The sequence below is a fragment of the Cornus florida genome, unplaced genomic scaffold (genome assembly GCF_030987335.1).
Source record: "Cornus florida cultivar Cherokee Brave unplaced genomic scaffold, ASM3098733v1 CherokeeBrave_3.0.0_Hap2_Chr09, whole genome shotgun sequence".
Lineage (NCBI taxonomy): Eukaryota > Viridiplantae > Streptophyta > Magnoliopsida > Cornales > Cornaceae > Cornus > Cornus florida.
In genome coordinates, this window is record NW_026775579.1 from 75,485,956 (window position 1) to 75,509,037 (window position 23,082).

Consider the following 23,082-nt stretch of genomic DNA (forward strand, 5'->3'; position numbering starts at 1 on the left):
CCTTCAGTTCAAAAAAGTAGTACCTTTGGAGAAAAAGTAGTACCTTCGCGGGTGTTTAAAAAATATGGTACCTGGACGTCAAAAAGTAGTACCTTCAGTTCAAAAAAGTAGTACCTTCGAAGAAAAAGTAGTACCTTCGCGGAAGGGTATTTTAGACATCACAATTTCTAAACAGTAAAAAACCATGTGCCACCTCAACAATCCATTTTAGAGAAATATGAAACTTTGACTCAGCCTCTAAGTAAATATGGAACTTTGACTCCATTTATATGTAATTTTCCCTAAATGTTAATATACACTTATATGAGATACCTTATATAGATTCCTAGCATATAATAATAAAAATTAATAATAATAATAAAAAAAAAAGAAAAAGAAAAAGAAAGAAAACATATTTGTTTCCTAACAATGAGTCTCAGATGACAAGATCCGTTAGTTAACATTAATTTTGCTGGGCTTGGCCATGACACACACTTAATTTTGGGTTGGGATTATTCCTCGTATAAAGGGAATAGATTATTTCGTCATGGGTTTGGGCTCTTGGGTGGGCTTCCCTTTAGGCCTTACTTTTGTAATTACCTTTTTTGTTTTTTTTTTTTTTTTTCGTTTAAAAAGAATATTATGAAATTCAACTTAAATGTTAGTTGGAGTTATCAACTATGGGGAATGTTAGAACCATAGGCAACCATTTTACAACCATCTCATACTAGTTAATAATTATTCTGTTGATTGTGATCGTAAACTTGAAATCATACCACATAAATTGTAATGCACTTTGTTTATTACGTACATTGTGGATGATCATTGTTATTTATTATTGTATGCTTTTTTAACTTTTCTTCGGTAATTAAGTGGTATGGTATATAAAATAAATATATATTTTCGTATGCTTGACGCTCATGTATGGTCTCAATATTTGTTTGTTTGGAACTCTGTTCTCTATTGTGGTAATATATATACTTCATATTCACGGCATCAAAATATATAATCGAAGCTATCGTCTCAATATAAGTAACTGTTTTGGCACAAAAGATTTTTCTTCTTCTTTTCTTCTATTTTGTTGTAAACAATTAACATCAAACAAAAAATTTCAGCTAATTTCACCATGCCAATTCGTCTTTGAAATGTTTACCGATTTCATTCATCCAAAAACCAAGATCGAGACTGGGGATCAAAACCAGATTTGAATTTTTGCGTCAGAGCTCCCAAAAATAGAAAAGCATTGGAAAGCATGCAGTAACATTATGAATAGTAGTTCTCTCCATACCTATTGCTTTAAGAACACTAATTCTGCTTTAAATATAAGAGATACATTCATCTAGATAGAAAAACAAAGAAAAATAAAAAGAACACTCATTTCATGTTTCATAAATATAAGCACTCTCTTATTCTGCTTAAGATACATAATTACTAGTACAAATAGCGATTATAGTGAACCATGATAAGAATTATATATGCCAATGACATAGTAATACCACAATCATTGCATATTAATTACACAAGAGAGAAATATCTGTGATTTGAAGGAACATACTTATTTGGGTTGTTGAAGAAAGAACATTTTGTTTTCTGGTTGAAGATACCGCGTCCATAGGTTGATGAGAAAATGTCAACAAATAGGGAAAATTGCAATAGAACAAATGAGGCTACTGGGACACTAGCAAGCAAAGCGATTGGAACAACCACCATTCTTCTCCGTTCACCAAGCACGATACCAAAAGTGGCAACAAAAGTGACCATCATGGTGGCAATAGATAAGAAAAGGGAGGCGAGACCAATTATTAGCCTCTTGGGTAATGAGTTGAGGAAATCATCTTTAGTACAACGTGAAGTGAGAATGCTCAGGAACATTAACACTGCAGTAACTGAAGAGAATAGAGAGATTGCATCTGATAGAATGAAAACCATAAAAGAGTTGCGCTGTAGGAACTTGGGGTTTCCCGAATTTTCATCAGTGCCACCTGGTAATGCGAAGGCTGCCGCAAACATAACAGTGACAATGAGAGCGGCAACGATTGTGAATGATCCTGCTGTATCTCCCATCCATTGTTCTCCTTCTTTGACTAAGTTATAGTGATAGTTTGAGAACAAATCTGAAGGAGTTTCTCCATACTTGTTAGGAAGAAGTATATATGAAGATGGTACCATCCTCTCGACCTCCTATTATGCATGCATGTTGATGAGAAAGAACAAATTAAATTAACAATGAAATAAAAGTTCTGATAAGTACTACTTTCAAGTTTCAATCTAGCTAGCTAGAAGCTTATATATTAATTTCCACAATTTAATTATATGAGTCAGTGGAAGGGCTCAAAGACATTACTAGCTGGCTAGCTAACATTGATTTCAGGGATTTAATTATATAATTATTGCAATATAATTAAACTATATACCAGTTACTTCTATGTTTGCTATATATTAATTAAACTATACCATTTTCAAAAAATCACACCAAAAGTTTGATAAATCGATGGTATAAATAGAAAGCTATCTAGCTAAGATTAATAGATTACCACCTTGTACCATTGTAGTTCTCTTTGCATTTTCATAGCTGCATCACGAGCTTTATTAAATACCTTCTGGAACTGTTGTTCTCCCTTCACTTCTTTTGGAGCTTCATGTTGAATTCTTATGGTTTCAAGCATTACCATTGGACATGCAGCTACATGTAGCAAGCTGTTTGATTCTACTAGAATTCCAGTGATTTTATTTCTATGTTCGGTACTTAAACCATATATGAGGTTCCATATTTTCTCCTGACGGAAAGCAACTGCAATGTGAAATATGGTTCCGTTTTCCCTATTCCCCCATAACAAAGCAGGATTTGACTTCAGGACTTCCTCAACAAATTCAACATTCCCACATTTGATGGCTCTTTTTATCGCTTCAAGTATACTCCCACATGTTTCGAATCAAAAGTCCAGATTGGAGAACACATCTTACTGAGTAGTTCATGGGCTTGATTGTTTTTTGACCTCATATCCAATATCTTTTCAATACCTGCAACAATTCTTATCCAAGTAGAAGTATTAAAAAAAAGTTTAAATAGAAAAGTACTGGGAAAGCATGCAGTAACCTTGTGAATAGTAGGACTCTGCGTACCTATTGCTTTAAGAACTCTTAACATTAGCCTTTTCAGAAAAGGGCGCATTGTTATACATTAGAAAAAACAGCAATTGAATTGTCTCAGCAAGAATGTCAAATTAAAAATTATTTTTGAACCCTGCAGACATCATCTACCACATGTTTACCCACATAAATCACAGGCCATTCCACATCTTTGAAATTTTTCATATTGACAGGGGATTTTAATTTACAAGCACAATGCATGGAAACTAACAGACAAAAGTATATATATATTGGCCCAAGTATTATGCAACTTACCCCGCCAATTAACGGCAGAATTATGGGACTGAATGGGATAGAGTTTCTGAAATAATTTTAGTCATAATTTGCATCAAGTGACTGCATTGCATTACACTCAGATATTAAGTCATTATTCTCATTCTTGGTGGCATCAACCTAGTGGACATAGTAATTAATGGTTAGGAAAATTGCGGAAAAAGCCTCTCAACTATTAAAAACTTGTAGGTACTCTAACAGAACAGTGAAAAGGAGTTAGGCGGCATACCTGGAGGAAGTTCAAATTCAATAAATGCAAATTCAAAGTGTTTTGAATTTATTTATCCACCTTGATTTCAAAAGATTTATTAATATTTTGTTGTATCAACTATCTGGATATTGTGTTGTAAACAACTTCCCATATTTAAATGTAAACTTGGCAATAAAAAAATGGTATGACTTCACAATTACAAGCCTCTTTTAAATAATCTTTATGGTATTAGAGCCACCAAAGCTCTAAATAGCACGATCCATCTAGCTCTCTCTTCCACTTCTCTTTGCAGTTCTTAGTTCTGTCTTCTTAATCAAATGGCTACAGTTTTTCAAAATACTCATATCCTGCTAACCTCATTGTAGCAAATTTCGTTATCTGTGAAACTCATATTTTCCAACTATCTCTTGTGGGAAACACAGTTCTATCCTTAATTAAAAGTCAGCATCTTCTTGGTTTTATCACATTAGACAGTCCACCACCCGAAGGTGAGATCAATGGCGTTAATAATGAAGGCAAAGTTCCTCACATGCATAGATCTGGTGGCATGGACACGCACAGACAGACAGGTTAAAGGCTGGCTCATAGTTACTATTTCAGAAGAAGCTCTCGGCCATATTGTCAGCCTTACCACTTCGTTCGATATTTGGAAGGCTTTATCCAGTGCTTATTCGCAAAATTCTCAGGCCCGTGAATTTGAATTAATTCTCAAGCTTTAAGAGAAGAAAAAGTAGTCTACTTCACTAAATGACTACATTAGAGATTTTAAATCAACTTGTGATCAACTCAACACCGTTAGCAAACAAGTACCTGATTAGAAAAAGGTATTTTGGCTTTTAAACGGTCTAGGACCGCAGTGAGTCTTTCTTCATATCTATACTTAAGACTCATGTTCCTTCTTAAAATGATTTAATTTTATTACTGCACGGTCATGAATAACGCAACAAGCTCCATTTATCTAACCATGCAAATCCCACACTTGCATTCGTTTCCACATTGCCCTTTCAACAGAAGCATGAATATAATCCCTCTTTTACCTCAAAAGGATGGGGGTTTCACTCATGCTAGTTCTCAGCCTCCCTGTACCCAAAGCAACTCTCAATAAAGTAGCTCTGCAACTTGGGCTGGCCCAACCCAACCCAGTCCCAACCCAACCCAATCCCAACTCGAATCGAGTTGGGTTAGGCCAACCCGAATTGTACTTAACATGGGCTATGGTCATAACTCGGACCGAATATTTTCGGACGGTTTGACGGGTTGAGTTTTTTATTTTTTATTTTTAAAAATTTATATATATATAATATAATATTGTAATATTATATTATATATATAATATTTGATTATATTATTATAAAAAAACAAAATATTTTTAGGGCAAATCATTTCAGCCTTCCCTATCGCCTCCATCTTTCTTCTCTTTGAACTACCCCCCTCCCTCTCCCTGTCTCTCTCTCTCTCTCTCTCCAATTGCAAACTACAAAATCTAGAAGAATCAGAAGTTCAAAACCCATATATTTTAATTTTATCTATTCTGTCTGCAAGAATCAAAAGTTCAAAACCCATATTGGCATATCATTTCAGATTGTTCAAAAAATCAAAACCCAAATCCTTCAATTTCCATCGCCCGCTGTTCTAGTTCGGGTTCGCAAGCTTCAGCCGTTGTCTCTCTCTCTCTTTTTCCATCGCAAGCTTCAGCCGCTATCGCTCTCTCTTTCCATCGCAAGCTTCAGATCTCTCTCTCTTTCCATCCCAAGCTCTCCAAGATTGTTCAAAAAATCAAAACCCAGATCTCTCTCTCTGTGCAACTGCTAAATTGTATGTATGGGCACAAAGAGAAAGAGAAAGAAAGTGAGAAAGATGAGAGAGGAGAGAGAAAGAAGAAAGAGTAAATTTTATTTTTTTTTCAAGTTTCGGGTTGGGTTCGGGTCTAACCCGAATATGTCTGGGTTTTGACAAAACCTAATCCGAATATAAACCCAATTTGTGAATATAAGCCCAATTTCAAAATTTATGGGTTGGGCTTGGATTGGGCTGGGTTAGTCCGTCCAAATTGCAGCCCTACAATAAAGCACGAAACACTTTTCAATTAAATTCGGGGGAAAATACCTCCCCTTCTCTCCGGTGCTAGATTTACAAAAATAAAGTCACAATGTCATTAAATGCTGGCACCACTTCAGTAATAGCTATTAGGATGACCAAGTTCCACAAGCCCTAGCCGCACTTCATCTCAATACACCCAATGAAAGTGAATGGCTCCCCAAAAGTGGTGTTAACCGTGTTATAGCCCACATTACCGATGATCTAGGTACACTTTCTGATTTAAGGCTTTATATCGTATCTAACTATGTTATGGTGGGTAATGGTGAAAAATTACTCCTCACACATATTGGACAAGCACAAGTCTTTCCTACGGATTCACAGTTTTCTCTACATAATGTGCATGTTGTTCCCAATATAAAAAATAATTTGATCTGTCTCTCAGCTTACATGCGACTACCCATGTTATGTTATATTTAATGATCATGGTTTTCTTATTAAGGATCAAAAAACACATCAAGAGATGGTATCGAGGAGTAAGAAAGCTGCATTATATGTCCTAGAGAATGTCACGGCCAAAGCTTTCTTCTCAAATAGGTTTCATGTAGTAGATGTAGACACTTGGCATGGACGGCTTGGACATTCTCAAACTAGAGTTTTAACTTATTTGCAGCACAATAAATTTATCTATGTCAATAAAAGGACTTCTAATTTACGTAAGAGTAATGCTTTAAGTAAAATCCTAGACTTCCTCTTTTCCCTTCTAATAACAAGGCATGTGCACTAAATGTCAAGTTACATTGTGACATATGGGTCCTGCACCAATTTTATCTGATCAAGGCTTTCGTTACTAAGCTAAATGTTGTTGATGATTTTTTGGATTTTCACAGATTTATCCTCTAAAAAAAAATCAAAATTTTACAGGGTATTTTTCATGTTTCAAGCTATGGTGGAGAAACAATTTCAAAGAGAGATACATGTTTTTCAGTTTGATCGTTACGGAAAAATTTTAAAACAGCAATTTATCCAAAATTAGACCCAAAATTGTTGTTTCCCCATGCACTACTTCTCTAAATCTCCGTCGTTTTCCTTTTGAAGCTTCACGTCCTTTAGGTAAATTAATGAAATTACGCAAACAGAGCATGCTTCCTAGTTCCTACTTTACTTATTTATTTATTTATTTTTAGAAGTAAATTTTCATTGAAAGAGCGTTCAAGAGGGGACTGCATCACAAAACTGCACTAAACCTAAATAAAAAATAAAAAAAAATTAAATTTTAAAAATAACAAATTAGTTAAAAACTATACCTTAAGACTATCCACAATGCCTCCAACTTTGTGCCTAAAAAAAATTAAAAATAAAAAGATCGTTGTGTTCCTATTCTCAATTTCACAATCTGTACAAAATAGATGAGCAGAGAAAGCAGCAAAATTTAAACCAATTAACTAAAAATCAAATACAGGCATGCATGTAGCTCAGTAAATAACTAACCAGAAACCCAATGCACAGCGCAGCTCAATTAAAAAGATGATCCGCTTTTGAATTTATTTATAAATCAATTGCCTGAAATCAAATGTTAAAAACGTTGTGAAACCCTAATTGATTAGTTGCTGCTGGAAATGGGGGCATTAAAAACATAAATTTTGGATGAGATTTGAAATAGATTTCGCTAATAATTTTTTGTGAATCTCTAGACGAGCGTGTTTCTCTCCGCAAAGACATGAACGTGGTATATTTACTTCCTCAAATCCGTTTCCGGGTGAATGAGAAATTAGCTCCAAAGTGTGGTGTTTTGATAAACCTAAATGGGTATGCAAAATGTGAGAAGTATTTGTCCCACATGGAAAAAATGTTGAAATCAATTGAAATTTAAATAAGCCAGATTTGGGCTTGGGCTTGGGCTTGGGCTTGGGCCTAATTGTAAAGTCCAATTATTCTTTTTACTAAAGGGAATCTTGGATTGGGCCTTTATTTTTGGGCTGGGCTTATTTAAATGGATGGTTAGTTTTTGAATTTAAATTAAAAGTTAGTCTTTTTCCAAAATGTTGTATCTATTTCCAAAGGGTTGCATCTATTTTCCAAAGAGTTGCATCTGTTTCTAAAGGATTGCAACCTATTGGAGTTGATATGTCTATTGGTGAACAGACACCATGTGAACCATTGCAACCTATTGGAGTAGATGTGTCTATTGGTGAACAGACATTATGTGAATCATTGCATCTAATTAGAGGGATGTGTCCAATGATGAAAAGACACATATAAATGGTTATGTCCAATGATGAAGAGATACACCAAATTCCAAAAGGCACCTTACTTAAAAACTACTTTTTAGTTTTTTTCCAAAGGGTTACACCCAATCCGAAAAGACACCTTACTTAAAAACTACTTTTTAGTTTTTTCTAAAGGGTTGCACCCACCCGAAAAAGACACCTCGTTGCCTATAAATACCCCCATTTGGATCATTTACAAATCATTCATTTTCATTTTCTTCTATCTCCCTTTCTAGACTTAAACCCAACCCAAGTGGGTTCAAACCATAGGTTAAGTAGTCCGAACCACTTAGACCCTAATTCAATTTCATCGAGCCATATTAAGATTGGTCCAAACCATTTGGTTTAGATTGCACCCAATTCAACATTTATATAGTATATAGATGTATTTTTGAGTCAGAGAGAGTATTACACGGAGGAGGTTCGCCGTATCCACGAGTTTGTAGTGCTGCTACTGGTGGATGTAGACCGTTGTATCCTGGGAGATAGACGCCACCGAGTCCGTTAGCAACCATAGCGGGGCGAATTTGTCTTAAGGACATAGTATCCAATACTAGCCTCGGTCCAGGTTTATTCCTTGTATATTATTATTATTTTATTACTTTATTTTGCATATTTAATTAAATATAGAGTTGCATATTTAATTAATGATTTCTTAGCATATTGTTAATTATCACATGACATATTAGTATAAGGTTTGTTATATCTTAAATGCCACATGAAGTATATATATTTACCAACAATCTTAAGATAGAATCACTCATTGCGTATGTTTTATTATATGCTTCTATTTAAGATATAAATAAGTAGAGATTATACTAATAAATGAGATATAATAAAATAATGTTATAAACATTATTATATGATAATATGTTAAATATTGATGTGTTCAATATTATGTGAAATTGAAGCTGTTATATTAGTAAATTATTGAATTATTTATATAATTCAATATTGGTTGAATTATTTTAATTTTGTAATATAATATTATATAGTATATTATATTATCTTAAATTTGTGCCAACTAGAGGTAGGAAAATGTATTTCATTCTTTTTATCAATAATTGCACAAGATGATGTTATTTATATCTGTTACAAAACGAAGATAAAGCCTTAGAAATGTTTAAACATTACAAAAATGAGGTTGAGAATCTTGACAAGGTGTTAAGAAATGATAAAGTTCGTGAATACGAATCATCATTTGCTGATATTTATTCAGAACATGGTATCATTCACGAAGAAATGATGAATGTTATGTTGACAAGTTTTGGTTTAACTCAGAATTTATGATGGAAAATTTTGTTTTCCACAAATTATGTTATCAATAAAATACCTCAAAAGAAACTAATGTGACATCATATGAATTATGAAAAGGTAAAAAAAAAAAAAAAAACTTCTTATAAATTCTAGAAGTGTGGGGGTGTCTAACTAAGTTTGCAGTTCATACTCCTAAGAAAGTTAAAGTGGGAACTATAATGTGGCAACCTTGTCGGTGGGTGTGCCGTGGGCGGGTGCAAAAGGCACTGACATGCTATCACACTAAGCAAGTTACAGGTGCACGGTCCTACACCACCTACGTAAGGGAAAGGTAAAGTGATTTTATGTAGTGGTGTTATTTTCAATTGGTATGAGGCCTTTTGAGATAAAACCCAACAACAAAATCGTGCGGGCTCGATCCCAAAGCGGACAATATCATACTATGTGGTGGAGTGGATCGTTACATAAAACCTTTGATAGGTTATTCTCATAACATCAGTGCAGATCATTTTCTTATGGGCTAGAACGTCTACATCTTTTGGTCTTGATTTTCTAGCATGTTTATTGGAGAATGAGGCATACAGTTTTGAGAAAAACAAAGTCTTCTCCTAAATATTATTATTTCTTTGATTAATTATGTGATATAATTAATCATGTGGTATAATATTATTTATGTGAGTTTAATATTATTTATATAAGTGCTTCCTTTTAATTGAGATTATAATATTACTTAATGTGTATAGTAATTTAATTTTACAATATAGTTAATTTAATGTGTGATATTATTAATTTTGTATGAGTTCATGACTGGTTTATGTATTTAATACAACAAACAAAAATTGACTAGTCTAGCTATGTCAATTCTTCCAATAGCCAAGGGAAAAAGATCTATACTAGTATTTAAAGATACGTATAGCTGTGAATGGGCTGAATAAGATAAGATTTCCCGATAACTTTAAAATGTTTAATGAAAAATGTTATGGATACAGTAAACAAGTACACTGAGACAAGCTAAATCAAGCTAGTTAGCTATAATGTACAATTTAGCTGAAAGCTAAAATATTATTGAGTTGCAAACTAGTTAGCTTAGCCATAAGTTAAAATGATTAATGAGGTGCACAGAACTTAAGAGAAATATGAGAATCTATTAGTTGGTTCTTACTCTCTACTTGGAAGTAAAAAATACGAGGGTGATGAATAACCATTTTAGCCATAAGCTATTTGAGCTATACATCATATCTGCTTATGTAGGAGTGAATAATACTACTTGTAAAGTAGTAATTTTTTTAAGAATATTTTTCAAAACAAATTACTCTACTACCAAAGTAAACTACTTAGTTAAGTGTGTACTAAAGTTAAAAGCTACTAGAATTGATAACTGAGCAAACTTAACTTCAAGCTAGTGGTAATAGTAGAGAAGTGGGTGCTTATTATAAACTAGTAGTAATTAATGAGAAGAATATGCTTAATCTAAGCTAGTAATGAGAGCTTAAAAACTCACTTTTAAGTAGTAATAATAGTTGAGAAGTGAGTGCTCACTTTGTGGTGATGTATCCAAAGCTTAAACAATAAGTGAGTTATTTGCTTAAATGGTTGAGTTATGTAATGTGTAACAAATGAAAGGTTATGACATGTTAAGATGACTGACTTAACATGAACCTAAACATGAATTACTTAATTCATAAATACAAGAGATGTAGAAGCAAATGTTAATTAAAGCTCATTGTAATTAATATCTCTAGTATTAATTCACAGTAATGTCTGTGACATATTATAAGAACAAGCTAGAAATAAAGTGAATACATATGCACTAGAGACTGTTATGCATGCTTGTTGAGAAGCGAAAATAAAACCTTGGAAAGGTAGATGAAGTAAAATGTTTAATATATGGTATTTCAAGAGTTGGAAAACCCTTATAAGTCCTTGAGTGGATTAAAGCTGGTACCAAGACAATGACATAAATGTGATGTATAAATCATTGTATGCCTTACAAAAATTAATGATATACTAATTAGTATATTTGATATGAAAGATTTAATATCTGATAACATAGTATATTCTCAATAGAGTGAGATTGAGATAATACTAGTTATGATGACAAAAGCCTAACTAACTTTTGTAGATGTAAATCTCAAATATAAATACTAGTCAAAGTATATCATTAGTTAAGATTGCAAGGCATCTTAATAACTGTGTTTAATTACACATTTTTAATCCATGATCGGATAACTGAAAAACAATATATTGGGTAGTTGAGATACACCCTAAATCCAATATTACATAGATCGAGGTATCTAATTAAATTGGAGGTGTAACAGTGATGCAATCTGGATATGGGATATTAAAGACTTCAAATCTTAGAGTGGATATGTCTTTTATATTAAAGGTGTAGTTGCAAGTTCTTAATATAACTCAAAGTTAAAAACTTTGAATAAATCAAATAGGAAAGTCAATAGACTTCACCTAGAGGACATTTCAAAGTAAGTCTACACCTATGCCACTAAAGAAAATAATTTTAGGGCACAAAGTATACAATTACTCTCACCTGGAGAAATATCTGCAGAGTGTAATATTTCTACGCACAACTTTGTGGCCACATATAAAATTAAGGGTTATACTAGAGAGCAATTGTACAGATCATCGAGGGGAATGGGATTTAAAGCCAAAAGCTAACGAGTCATCTTAATGGAAACCCAACCTAGCTGACTAGAGATCCCAAGATCTAGGTTCAAAAGGACAACAAAAATTCTAAGTGACTCACCAGAATCACTGGGAATATATAAATTTTCTGCCATTTCTATGATGAGATAGTGCTACCTACAACGATGATTAGGATAAGTTACGCTTTTAATGACTCTTATACTTTGAAAATTCAAGTGGGGTATGGTAGGATACTCTTAATAAGAAGTCACCTATATGAGTGTGAAGTGGGGCCGCTTCTATGAGAACTATAAAGGCTAAGTTTTCTGGAGCACTCATTGAATACCAGGACTTGTTCAGGGCCAAAATGAACACAACAATGACACTAACTTTGTGAGGAAAGGTATTGTGTGTTTGTTATTGTCTTGGTTTACACAAATGGCTGAAAAGTTCAAGACATCGCGTTTATTGGTTAGCCAGTAAATCTGATAGCAATACACTAGGGAAGGTTCAAAGCCAAAAGCTACCGATCCTGATGCAGTAACTTTCCGACTATACTCTCTCTCGTGTTTGCATAATCATTTTTTGCATTTTACACAAATTTTCATTCATGTGGGGGATTGTTGGAAATGAGGGCATTAAAAACATAAACTTTGGATGAGATTTAGAATAGATTTCGCTAATAATTTTTTACGGATCTCTAGACGAGCGCGTTTCTCTCCGCAAAGACATGAACGTGGTATATTTACTTCCTCAAATCCGTTTCCGGGTGAATGAGAAATTAGCTCCAAAGTGTGGTGTTTTGATAAACCTAAATCGGTATGCAAAATGTGGGAAGTATTTGTCCCACATGGAAAAAATGTTGAAATCAATTGAAATTTAAATAAGCCAGATTTAGGCTTGGGCTTGGGCTTGGGCTTGGGCCTAATTGTAAAGTCCAATTATTCTTTTTACTAAAGGGAATCTTGGATTGGGCCTTTATTTTTGGGCTAGGCTTATTTAAATGGATGGTTGGTTTTTGAATTTAAATTAAAAGTTAGTCTTTTTCTAAAATGTTGTATCTATTTCCAAAGGGTTGCATCTATTTTCCAAAGAGTTGCATCTGTTTCTAAAAGATTACAACCTGTTGGAGTGGATATGTCTATTAGTGAACAGACACCGTGTGAACCATTGTAACCTATTGGAGTGGATGTGTCTATTGGTGAACAGACACCATGTGAACCATTACAACCAATTAAAGGGATGTGTCCAATGATGAAGAGACACATATAAATGGTTGTGTCCAATAATGAAGAGACACACCCAATCCGAAAAGGCACCTTACTTAAAAACTACTTTTTAGTTTTTTCCAAAGGGTTACATCCAATCCGAAAAGGCACCTTACTTAAAAACTACTTTTTAGTTTTTTCCAAAGGGTTACATCCAATCCGAAAAGGCACCTTACTTATAAACTACTTTTTAGTTTTTTCCAAAGGGTTGCACCCACCCGAAAAGGCACCTTGTTGCCTATAAATACCCCCCTTTGGATCATTTGCAAATCATTCATTTTCATTTTCTTCTATCCCCCTCTCTAGACTTGAACCCAACCCAAGTGGGTTCAAACCATAGGTTAAGTGGTCCGAACCACTTAGACCCTAATTCAATTTCATCGAGCCATATTAAGATTGGTCCAAACCATTTGGTTTGGATTGCACTCAATTCAACATTTATATAGTATATAGATGCATTTTTAAGTCAGAGAGAGTATTACACGGAGGAAGTTCGCCGTATCCACGAGTTTGTAGTACTGCTACTGGTGGATGTAGACCATTGTATCTTGGGAGATAGACGTCATTGAGTCCGTTAGCACCATAGCGGGGCGAATCTGTCTTAAGGACATAGTATCCAATACTAGCCTCGGTCCAGGTTCATTCCTTGTATATTATTATTATTTTATTGCTTTATTTTGCATATTTAATTAAATATAGAGTTGCATATTTAATTAATGATTTCTTAGCATATTGTTAATTATCACATGACATATTAGTATAAGGTTTTGTTATATCTTAAATGTCACATGAAGCAGGTATATTTACCAACAGTTGCTACAATTAGCATTCCACTTCAGTCACATGAATCTTTAAATGAATTATTTACAACAATCTCATGAATTATTACGACAACAAACAGAGAAACAGACTCACCTAGTGAATCTTTCGTGGGTTTTTTTGGCGCGAGAGCAGAGGAACTAAAAGATCCCAACACACGTACAAATATATCATGTGTGAGTGAGAAAATAATATATAGAAGAAAATGGTAAACGAAATTATGGCTTGAATTGTCTCACTCTTAGTGTGGCCGTGTTGTCGGAGTGGTAAAATGTCAGGTTTTAGTGCCCCTCTCAACCCCTAACTATACTAACCATTGCCCGAAAAAAAATATATATATATATATACCAAGTGTCTAATCCGTTTGATTACTAAGGATCTTATTTCGAGGATTTGTGTCTTGGGTATATGATAGTGCGCTTTATTGATTGGGTGACAAATGTTTATACAGTTATTGGGAGTATTATTGTCGATAAGTATATAAATAATTAATGTATTATATAAAACACAGTACAAAAATTTGTACCCCAAAATTCAGGAGTAGATATATATATATATATATACTAACCATTGCCCGAAAAAAAAATATATATATATATATACCAAGTGTCTAATCCGTTTGATTACTAAGGATCTTATTTCGAGGATTTGTGTCTTGGGTATATGATAGTGCGCTTTATTGATTGGGTGACAAATGTTTATACAGTTATTGGGAGTATTATTGTCGATAAGTATATAAATAATTAATGTATTATATAAAACACAGTACAAAAATTTGTACCCCAAAATTCAGGAGTAGATATATATATATATATATATATATATATATATATATATCTACTCCTGAATTTTGGGGTACAAATTTTTGTACTGTGTTTTATATAATACTCCCAATAACTGTACAAAATTTGTACCCCAAAATTCAGGAGTAGATATATATATATATATATATCTACTCCTGAATTTTGGGGTACAAATTTTTGTACTGTGTTTTATATAATACATTAATTATTTATATACTTATCGACAATAATACTCCCAATAACTGTATAAACATTTGTCACCCAATCAATAAAGCGCACTATCATATACCCAAGACACAAATCCTCGAAATAAGATCCTTAGTAATCAAACGGATTAGACACTTGGTCCCACCTAACACACCTCGTCACCGAGACAAACCAACGGAATTTACACTATCATACCGACACAATCTGCAATTCCGTGCTCTTACTGTTTCTGACAAACTAAAACAATCATGAACCTTTGACCTGATATCATGCTGGCCAAGCCATTCTCATCATCGTTCTAATCTCAACACAGACGTCGTTCCTGTCCTTAGGTCTAAACCTCAGACACAAACCCACACAGTCCACAAAACAACCACGAGATCCACTCTCTAATCAATCCATAGCTCTACATAACCTCAACAACCATACAGTCACATAATAACATGTTAAAAGCAACACGACAATCATTTCTCGATCACACAATCATAACAAGCTAAAAGCAACACGACATCAAACGTCACAATCATCGATCAGTACTAAAGGTCCCTAATTTCCTCATAACATCCACATTAGGTAACCAACTCCATGACATCATTCAGTTCAATTCTTACTTCTTCAAAACACATAATACGACTGTCTCATACCTGAAACCTCAAAACCAAAGTCAATCATTCATATTATTCCTCAATAGAATCATACATTCACTTTCTCTATTCATAAAATTCTAAAGCAACATCGACACTTATCCTCAAGATATTGCTCTAATCAAATATCTATAGAAACACCCGAGTACATGATTCTCATCACATTACCTAACCATCCTCAAACTGCCGTTCAATACACATTTCCTAGCGATCACTGCTAGTACCAAACACCGGAAACACAATTCCTATTTGGCAACTCGTGCCTCACATTACATCGATCAAGACCACTCCCAAAACAAGCACTACAAAAACCCAAAGACTACACCTCCCTCCGTGGGAGTGAGTCTACCCATTTAACCAAACCTTTACCAATAAACCTAAACAGCATAACAACCCACACACAAGTCTGTCCACCCACAGACGCTCACAACTCCTAAAGGGAGAACAAGACTTACGACAAACGACGCCTTTACCAGGACTAGATCAAACGGAAAGGGTAACAACCCCGCTCTCACAAGAGACTGACAACTCTTAGCCAAATGCACCCGACACCCTATCACACGCTACTCACCAATTGTCCGACCATGGGCACCCAATCTCACCTGAGATAAAATAAACTACCTTGCACAAGGAGGAGAACTATCTGGAAACACATACAGAATTACGACCTCAATTCTAGGCGATCTCGCCATAAACGGACCGTCACACCCTATCAGCACATAAACCTCGCATACGGTACACTGCCATACCCTTGATAACCAAAACTAATCAGGTAAAAGCACCAAGACCCTCAACATACTAACACTAGGAACCATCATTGTATGTTGGACACCGCATCCCGTTCTATCTAGAATCAGTCACTCCCAACCGACAACCTCTACGCCATATAATGACACCTGATCATCTGTTCCACCTCTACCCTTTGAAGGCGACACTGCCTCAAACACTATGTACAAAAAACCCGTGACCTCAATCATAACGACCCACCCTGGAGCAACCGAGCTCCTCGCCAATGCAGGTCAAAACTCACACATCCATCCCATGCTCGGCCACATATACATATAAGAATATTGGTATATACACAAAATACACTCATACATATATACAATAACTGAAGCATAACCCTTGACACGACCGTGTCCTATCACAAAAGTTTAAACAGTAAGTCCATTAAATTATTGTGTGAAATTAAATATCCTTTCCATCTTCCTCGTCATTTCATATACTACACACTTGCACGATCTGTGCTCTCAGCTTCCTATCTTATCACGTACAACATGCTTTCAAATACATTCACATTTCATTTTCATAGTTAGTTTATATGACTACTTCACATGCATGGCCATGTAACACAAATTTTAGCATTTAAGCGCATAAGCACTTAGCAATTAGGCATGCCCTCAAAACTATAAACATATAAGCATGTGATCACGTAAGTAAATGAATAGGTAAGCAAGTAAACAAGTAGGCATGCTTCTCAAACATTTAAATACTTTAGCAAATAGTCACATAAATAATGCGAACGACTTCCCACACAACCCTAGGTAGGCCTCTACCCGTCGTCCTAAAGGTTTTCGAACCATCACTTTGATACCAAATTTGTAACGACCCGAACCCGTAGGTCCGAACCGTTAGCCGGGTCCTTAACTGAACACGAGGTCAACTAGGGATAATACCATTCTTTCCTACGTCAATACATATTATACGTGTCATTTAGGGTTTATAAAAAAATAATAATAATAAATAAATAATAATAAAATTAGATTATAATTACAAAGTATGTCAAAACGATCTACTAACCCATCGAACCCTATGGAGGAGCGTCGTCCGCCACTTGCCATCTGTGTCCTGAAAAATATTAAATATAAAGGGTAAGCAAATTACTCAGTAGGTGGTACCTAAAACACACCTCTTGTGACTCCGTGAATCCAAATCAAAGAATAGGAAATTAAAGAATGGGATTATACAACTCTGGGGAGAAAATTTAACCATAATGTCAACAACAAAAAATCCAAGTCATAACCAGCAATGCAGTGCAATGGAATGCAATGTTATACAATGTCATTCCTCATTTCCAAAACCATCCATCACTTTTCAAACCGTTAATGTAACCCCCTTCGGTAACCCCTCAGCGACGAGAGAAGGATTGGCTACTGTCCCTGACCCTTGGTACCGCTACGGCGTCATTTGGGGCCTAGATAGCTCAACCACGCTAGGGCGATCTCCCTAATTCCCTTTAGGCTACATTAACGCCACGGACTCTCGGTACCCCCTTGGCGTCCGGGTTTTCACAAAATTCTTTTCTTAAATCTTTTTCCCAAAAACCCATTTTTTTTTTTCCATTTTAAGACAACTTTCCCATTTTTCCTTACCCAATGTTATGCATGAATGCATCATGCGATTCCATGTCATATTATTATCCATTATCATACACCAAGTTCAAGTTCATTTCACAAAGCATAATTTTACAAGAATATCGAGAGAACATCATGCTTCAACCATATAAAATTTTGCAAATTCTAAATACAATAGGCAAGAAACATTACCAATTAAACATATTAATTTGCACACAATTAAATCACTTTAGTGTAAAATCAATACAAATTAGCATGCCAGGACACTAATTAAATAAAATAAACTCACAAAGGTCAACTTATACACATAATCATAAACTTCATATGTAACAACTAAATCATTTTAGAGACAATCATCTCAAATTAAGCATGTTTAACTATAATTAACTAGGAAAAATTTACAAAAGAACAAGAATTTCATGGATTAGGAACTCCTACCTCAATTTTATGCAAAACCCCCAATTTCACTTCAAACCCTCAAAATAGGTCTCAATTTTTGGACTTCCTAGAGTGGCCAAAAGCTGAAATTGCTGGTATGGATTTGAAGATCTCGTCGTGGGATTCAATTTGCCACAAACGGCTCTTAAAATTACTAAGTAATGAAGGAGGAATCAAGATTTGAAGTTGCAAAAGAAAAAAAAAAAAAAAATATCAGCGAGGGAGAGAAAGCAGATCATGAGAGAGAGAGCAGCCGTGAGAGATAATGGCTTTATGCCATTATAAACCTTGTAATACCATGTGGGTCCCACCATTTTTGAATTTCTTTTCTCTTTTTCTTTTGTTTTTAGTTTTCACCCCACACACACAAATACATACACACCATAATTACTTATATTAATTTACAATCACTTAAAACACAACTAATAAAATAAATATGATGCAAATGAACCCAACTAAAATATCCGTGTGCAACAATTCCGGTAACGAGTCACACACGGGACCGTCCGGTCCAAAAAACGAAAAATAATGCTAAAATGACAACCATTGCATTTCAAAGAGTCTTGGACTAAATGAAATATCCCAACCAACTCTCGGACACAATCGGCACACTCTACGGTATCCGGCACGCAAAACGAAAAAAAAAACGAGAATGCCCTTGCATGAACGAAAAATTCACGAAAAATGAAAAATGGCGAATTCAGAAATATTATATTTTACTTCTTTATTTATTACATAATTGACTAATTAAAAGAGTAAGTTTAGCAATTCACTTAACTATTCCGTTCAAGAATTATTTTACTATAAAAAATAGATCAAGACACGGTTAGACACCAATTAAATAAACTATACCTTTAATGAAGCGTTTGGAATTGGAAAGAGGAGATCTAGCATCTAAAAACACATCCATAGCATCCATATCCTTTTTAAGGCTAGAATATAGCACATTCATACCTACCAGAAAGAAAAAGAATGATAAGTATCAATTTGTAGAACACGTTTGAAAGTTACAATACAATTATTACTTCAAATCAAGGAAAGGAAAAATAAAACTACACAAGGACTTCAGTGAAACAAATGGTAAATACAAAAGTACTTTGATTTACATGTATCATGTGATAGCAGGATGAGTCCGTCAGGCCAACATTTTATACAAAAGTACTTTGATTCAGTAGGTTAGTCACGCGCATATCAATTGTGCCTTATCATGATTCAACTTAAGTCCGATAACTTTTGATCGATCTCTAATTTTTTGAATCTGATTGGAGCAATGGAGAAATAAGAAAAAGTATACCTTATATCACAGTGAACATTACACTGAGAACTAGTCTTCCCCGTTTGGAGGAGAGGAGGAAGTATCACTTGGATTAAGTTTTTCATGAAAAATTGCTCTTTTATTTGTTGAATTTATATCCAAATTTTAAGAGTTAAAAAAATAAAATAAAATAAAATAACTCCAACAATAATCTTGGCAATTGAAAAGGAGGAGCTGTCATTAGACCACATTCTCGCATATCAAAATTTCAATTGCCAAATGGAACTTGCCTCACCAGCCCTACACTAGGGCTGAAGCACCACTAATATATATAATTATACATATATATATATATATATACACACACACACACATATATTTAATATGAGCAACTCCCGACTGCTGACTATGGCCCACAACTTGGGGTGACAAAATTTCATGTTGGTTTGTAGTCCGTTCATTTAGAAGAAGAAACTTTATTTGACTCATTTTCATTTTACCAAAGTGTGATTTCTTCACATTGTTAAAACTATAAATATATATATATATAATTTTGACTTAAGTGGCCATTTTTGCATAGAATAAAGAATATATTTTGTAGGAATTAATTCCAAAGAAGTGTGGAGAGTGAAGATTAAGGTTTATTTAAATTATTATTTGCATATTGATTTGGAAATTGTAATCGACACAATTTAGGTGAATACCGAAACATAAAAGAATAATCAAAACGCAAGAAAAAAATTTAAGAAGAAGACTCATGGCGTGCTTGCAGGGAGTTGTAACTCTCTTGGGACATTACTTCCTCACAAAGTTATTTTCTTTATTTTATTTTATTTTTGTGCATTTTACTCATTTCTTTTTTCAAAATTGGATGCATTTTTTAACAATGTTAAAACTTTTATTTGGATGTGTTATTTGGATTCTACTATCCTCCTCTTGCATTTCATTTGAATTTTTTAATTAAAAAAAGACACAATTATATCTCAAAAGTGGAGCATAAGAAAACTATTTAGAATAATTGTAATGTGAAAGTAATTTTAATGGACAAAAAATCGAAGCAAGTGAAGGACAAAGAGGGATGCAAATATAATTTTCTAAATAAATAATGTCTTAGATTTTCTTTTATATTTAAACGTAAATTAAAAAAATTGTATTGTAAAGAAAACTACATAACAACCCAGGCCTTGTTTGATAATTGTTTCTACTTTGTATTTTCTGTTTCTATACTATAGCGAAGCAAAATATGAAAGCGTGTTTGATAACATTTGCTAAAAATTTAATAATACTAAAATGTTTATGAAAAATATGTCAAAATCGAAAGTACCAAATTAGTATTTTTGATTGTTTACACATGTCCTCCCTATGTGTTTGTGCGGAAAAAAAAATAATAATCAAATAAAATAAAATAAAATGATACATGATGATTACGAGAGAAAATCATAGAAAGGATTAAAAATGTTTCACAAATCCTATACATCAACTCGGGCTCCATGTAAGTAATAATATTTTTGAGTTGTTATTAAGATGTACAATTAATACAATATCAATGTAATTAATTAAGGAGAGAGAATTGTGAGAGTGCAGCTTTGACTCACCCATCATCTTCATCTCTTTAATTAAGGCAAAATAATAATATAATAAAATAAATTAAGGAAAGAGAATCAAATTACTGTAATATTCATGAAAAAAGAAAGGAAATGAAAGCGAAAAAGAAATAAATAAAGATAAAGTAGATGAGCATAGTACATGTACAGCTATAGATCCATCTTCGAAAAATTGCGGGTTGATTTGCACTTAGGAATACCGAGGTCATCTCTGCCATTATATACAACACATCTTCAAATATCATCAATTCTGGCTCCACGCTGAAAAAGATTTTCCGTGCCAAATCTATGGATCCATGTATGAATCAGATATATATAACACACACATATATTTTTAATGAGATTTTGCATGCCTGTGCAGCTAGAATTTATAAGATTTCAATCGAATATATACATACCAAAATTTCAGCTAGCATTTATAAGATTTCATTCAAATACATACGTACCAAAATTCTTGCTCTTAAATTCAGTAAAAATTTCCCATTTTGGATCAGGACCTGAAAGTCAAACAAACCATTTAATTAGAGAGTCCGGATCGATCTTGTCTCGTATAGCCAATTAGAAGTCTTAAATATTTTTAGCTACTTACCGTCAGAATTATGATGCATGGCAATGCCCAAACCGTGTGTTTTTAAAATGCTCAACATCTCATAGTTGCCAAAAATTGTAGCGATGGTGATTGGAAATTGTCCATCCGCATTTCCCACTGCCAGAAGCGAGGGTGATTGGTGAACTATTACATTTGCTATTGATCTGTTTGCACCCCTGGCAGCAATATGAAGTGGTGTGTTACCGTAACCATCTTTCATATCCTCTGGCTTTTCAGGACCAGAAGTAATCTCAAGAAGCTCCTTCACCAACTCCTCATGCCCGTGCGAAACAGCAACATGAATGGGTGTTTCCCCTGTTGTTGAAATCTGAGCATATATTGCGTTTGGATCTTCAGCAAGATAAGCTTCGACTTTTTCCAAGTCACCCTTCACCAAGGCCCAATATAGGGGCATATATTTAATTATACGATCATCCCCTTGTGATGATGTCCACGTTGACCTGCATCCATATATACAAATATCCATGCGCATATATTATTTGCAAAATTAATCTATATATACACACACACACAACAATTAGTAATAATACTCGTAGAAATTAATACATACTCTTATTATAACCTCCTGAGATAAAATTTAAGTGCTATGTAGCTGATCAGTGTGCATGTCTTATTTATAAGTAGAACAAAAGAAAATAAAACGAGGATTTCAACCTGAATTTTTTGAAACAACCTTGAATTTCATGATTTTCATAAAATTAATTTAGTCATGAACCAAAAGCAAAATGTTTAATTACAACTCCCACTTCAAAAAAAAAAAAAAAAAAAAAAAAAAAAAAAAAAAGGTCAAACATGCATTATAAAATAGTGAACAGGAATTAGGATCTATTGTAATAAGTTAACAAGTACTATATATATATAGATATATATATAGGTCTACAATAAATTTATCTTACATGATTTGGCAAAAGCAGAAGCCCCTCTTCACTTTCGTCCACTTTTATGGAATTAAGTTTGTAATGTACAATCGGTTTTCAGTCCCAACACCTGTAATTTATAGTAGAAATTCAGGATTAATTGCAAAAGCCCCTTGTACTATAGAATTTTTGCACGTTGCCCCTTTTTCTAAAATTTGCAACCTTATATGCTTATATTCCTTTGAAAATTTGCAGAGAAGTCCAAATGTCTAACCCTAGTTTTCTGTTAAATACAACCTCAGCTAGTTACTAAATTGACTTTCCTACTAAGATATTTAGTATTATATATATATATTTTTAAGGCAAACTACTACATGCGGCTCGTCTTGTAGGTAGATGTTGTTTT

At 33.9% G+C, this 23,082-nt stretch overlaps 1 protein-coding gene across 5 annotated transcripts; it reads right to left on the minus strand.

The window, feature by feature from the left end:
- Window positions 1–1,339: 1,339 nt before the first annotated feature.
- Window positions 1,340–22,827, minus strand: LOC132274459 (ankyrin repeat-containing protein NPR4-like). Of its 5 annotated transcripts, XR_009470428.1 has the most exons (8): window positions 22,716–22,827; window positions 21,799–22,259; window positions 21,656–21,706; window positions 21,352–21,495; window positions 19,203–19,304; window positions 17,359–17,406; window positions 7,142–7,213; window positions 1,340–3,000 (listed from the first exon to the last, which is right to left on the minus strand). XR_009470428.1 is itself a non-coding variant. In XM_059775732.1 (7 exons), coding segments are annotated over exons 1-6 (798 nt in total). In that variant the 5' UTR covers window positions 22,718–22,826; the 3' UTR covers window positions 1,340–3,000; window positions 17,359–17,368. The 5 variants fall into 5 exon arrangements, 4 of the variants coding, with proteins under 4 accessions (XP_059631715.1, XP_059631712.1, XP_059631713.1 ...); XM_059775732.1 differs by lacking the exon at window positions 7,142–7,213 and having other exon boundaries at window positions 22,716–22,826; XM_059775729.1 differs by lacking the exons at window positions 17,359–17,406; window positions 19,203–19,304; window positions 21,352–21,495; ... (1 more) ...; window positions 21,799–22,259; window positions 22,716–22,827 and having other exon boundaries at window positions 1,340–2,160; window positions 2,517–3,000; window positions 7,142–8,800.
- Window positions 22,828–23,082: the final 255 nt, after the last annotated feature.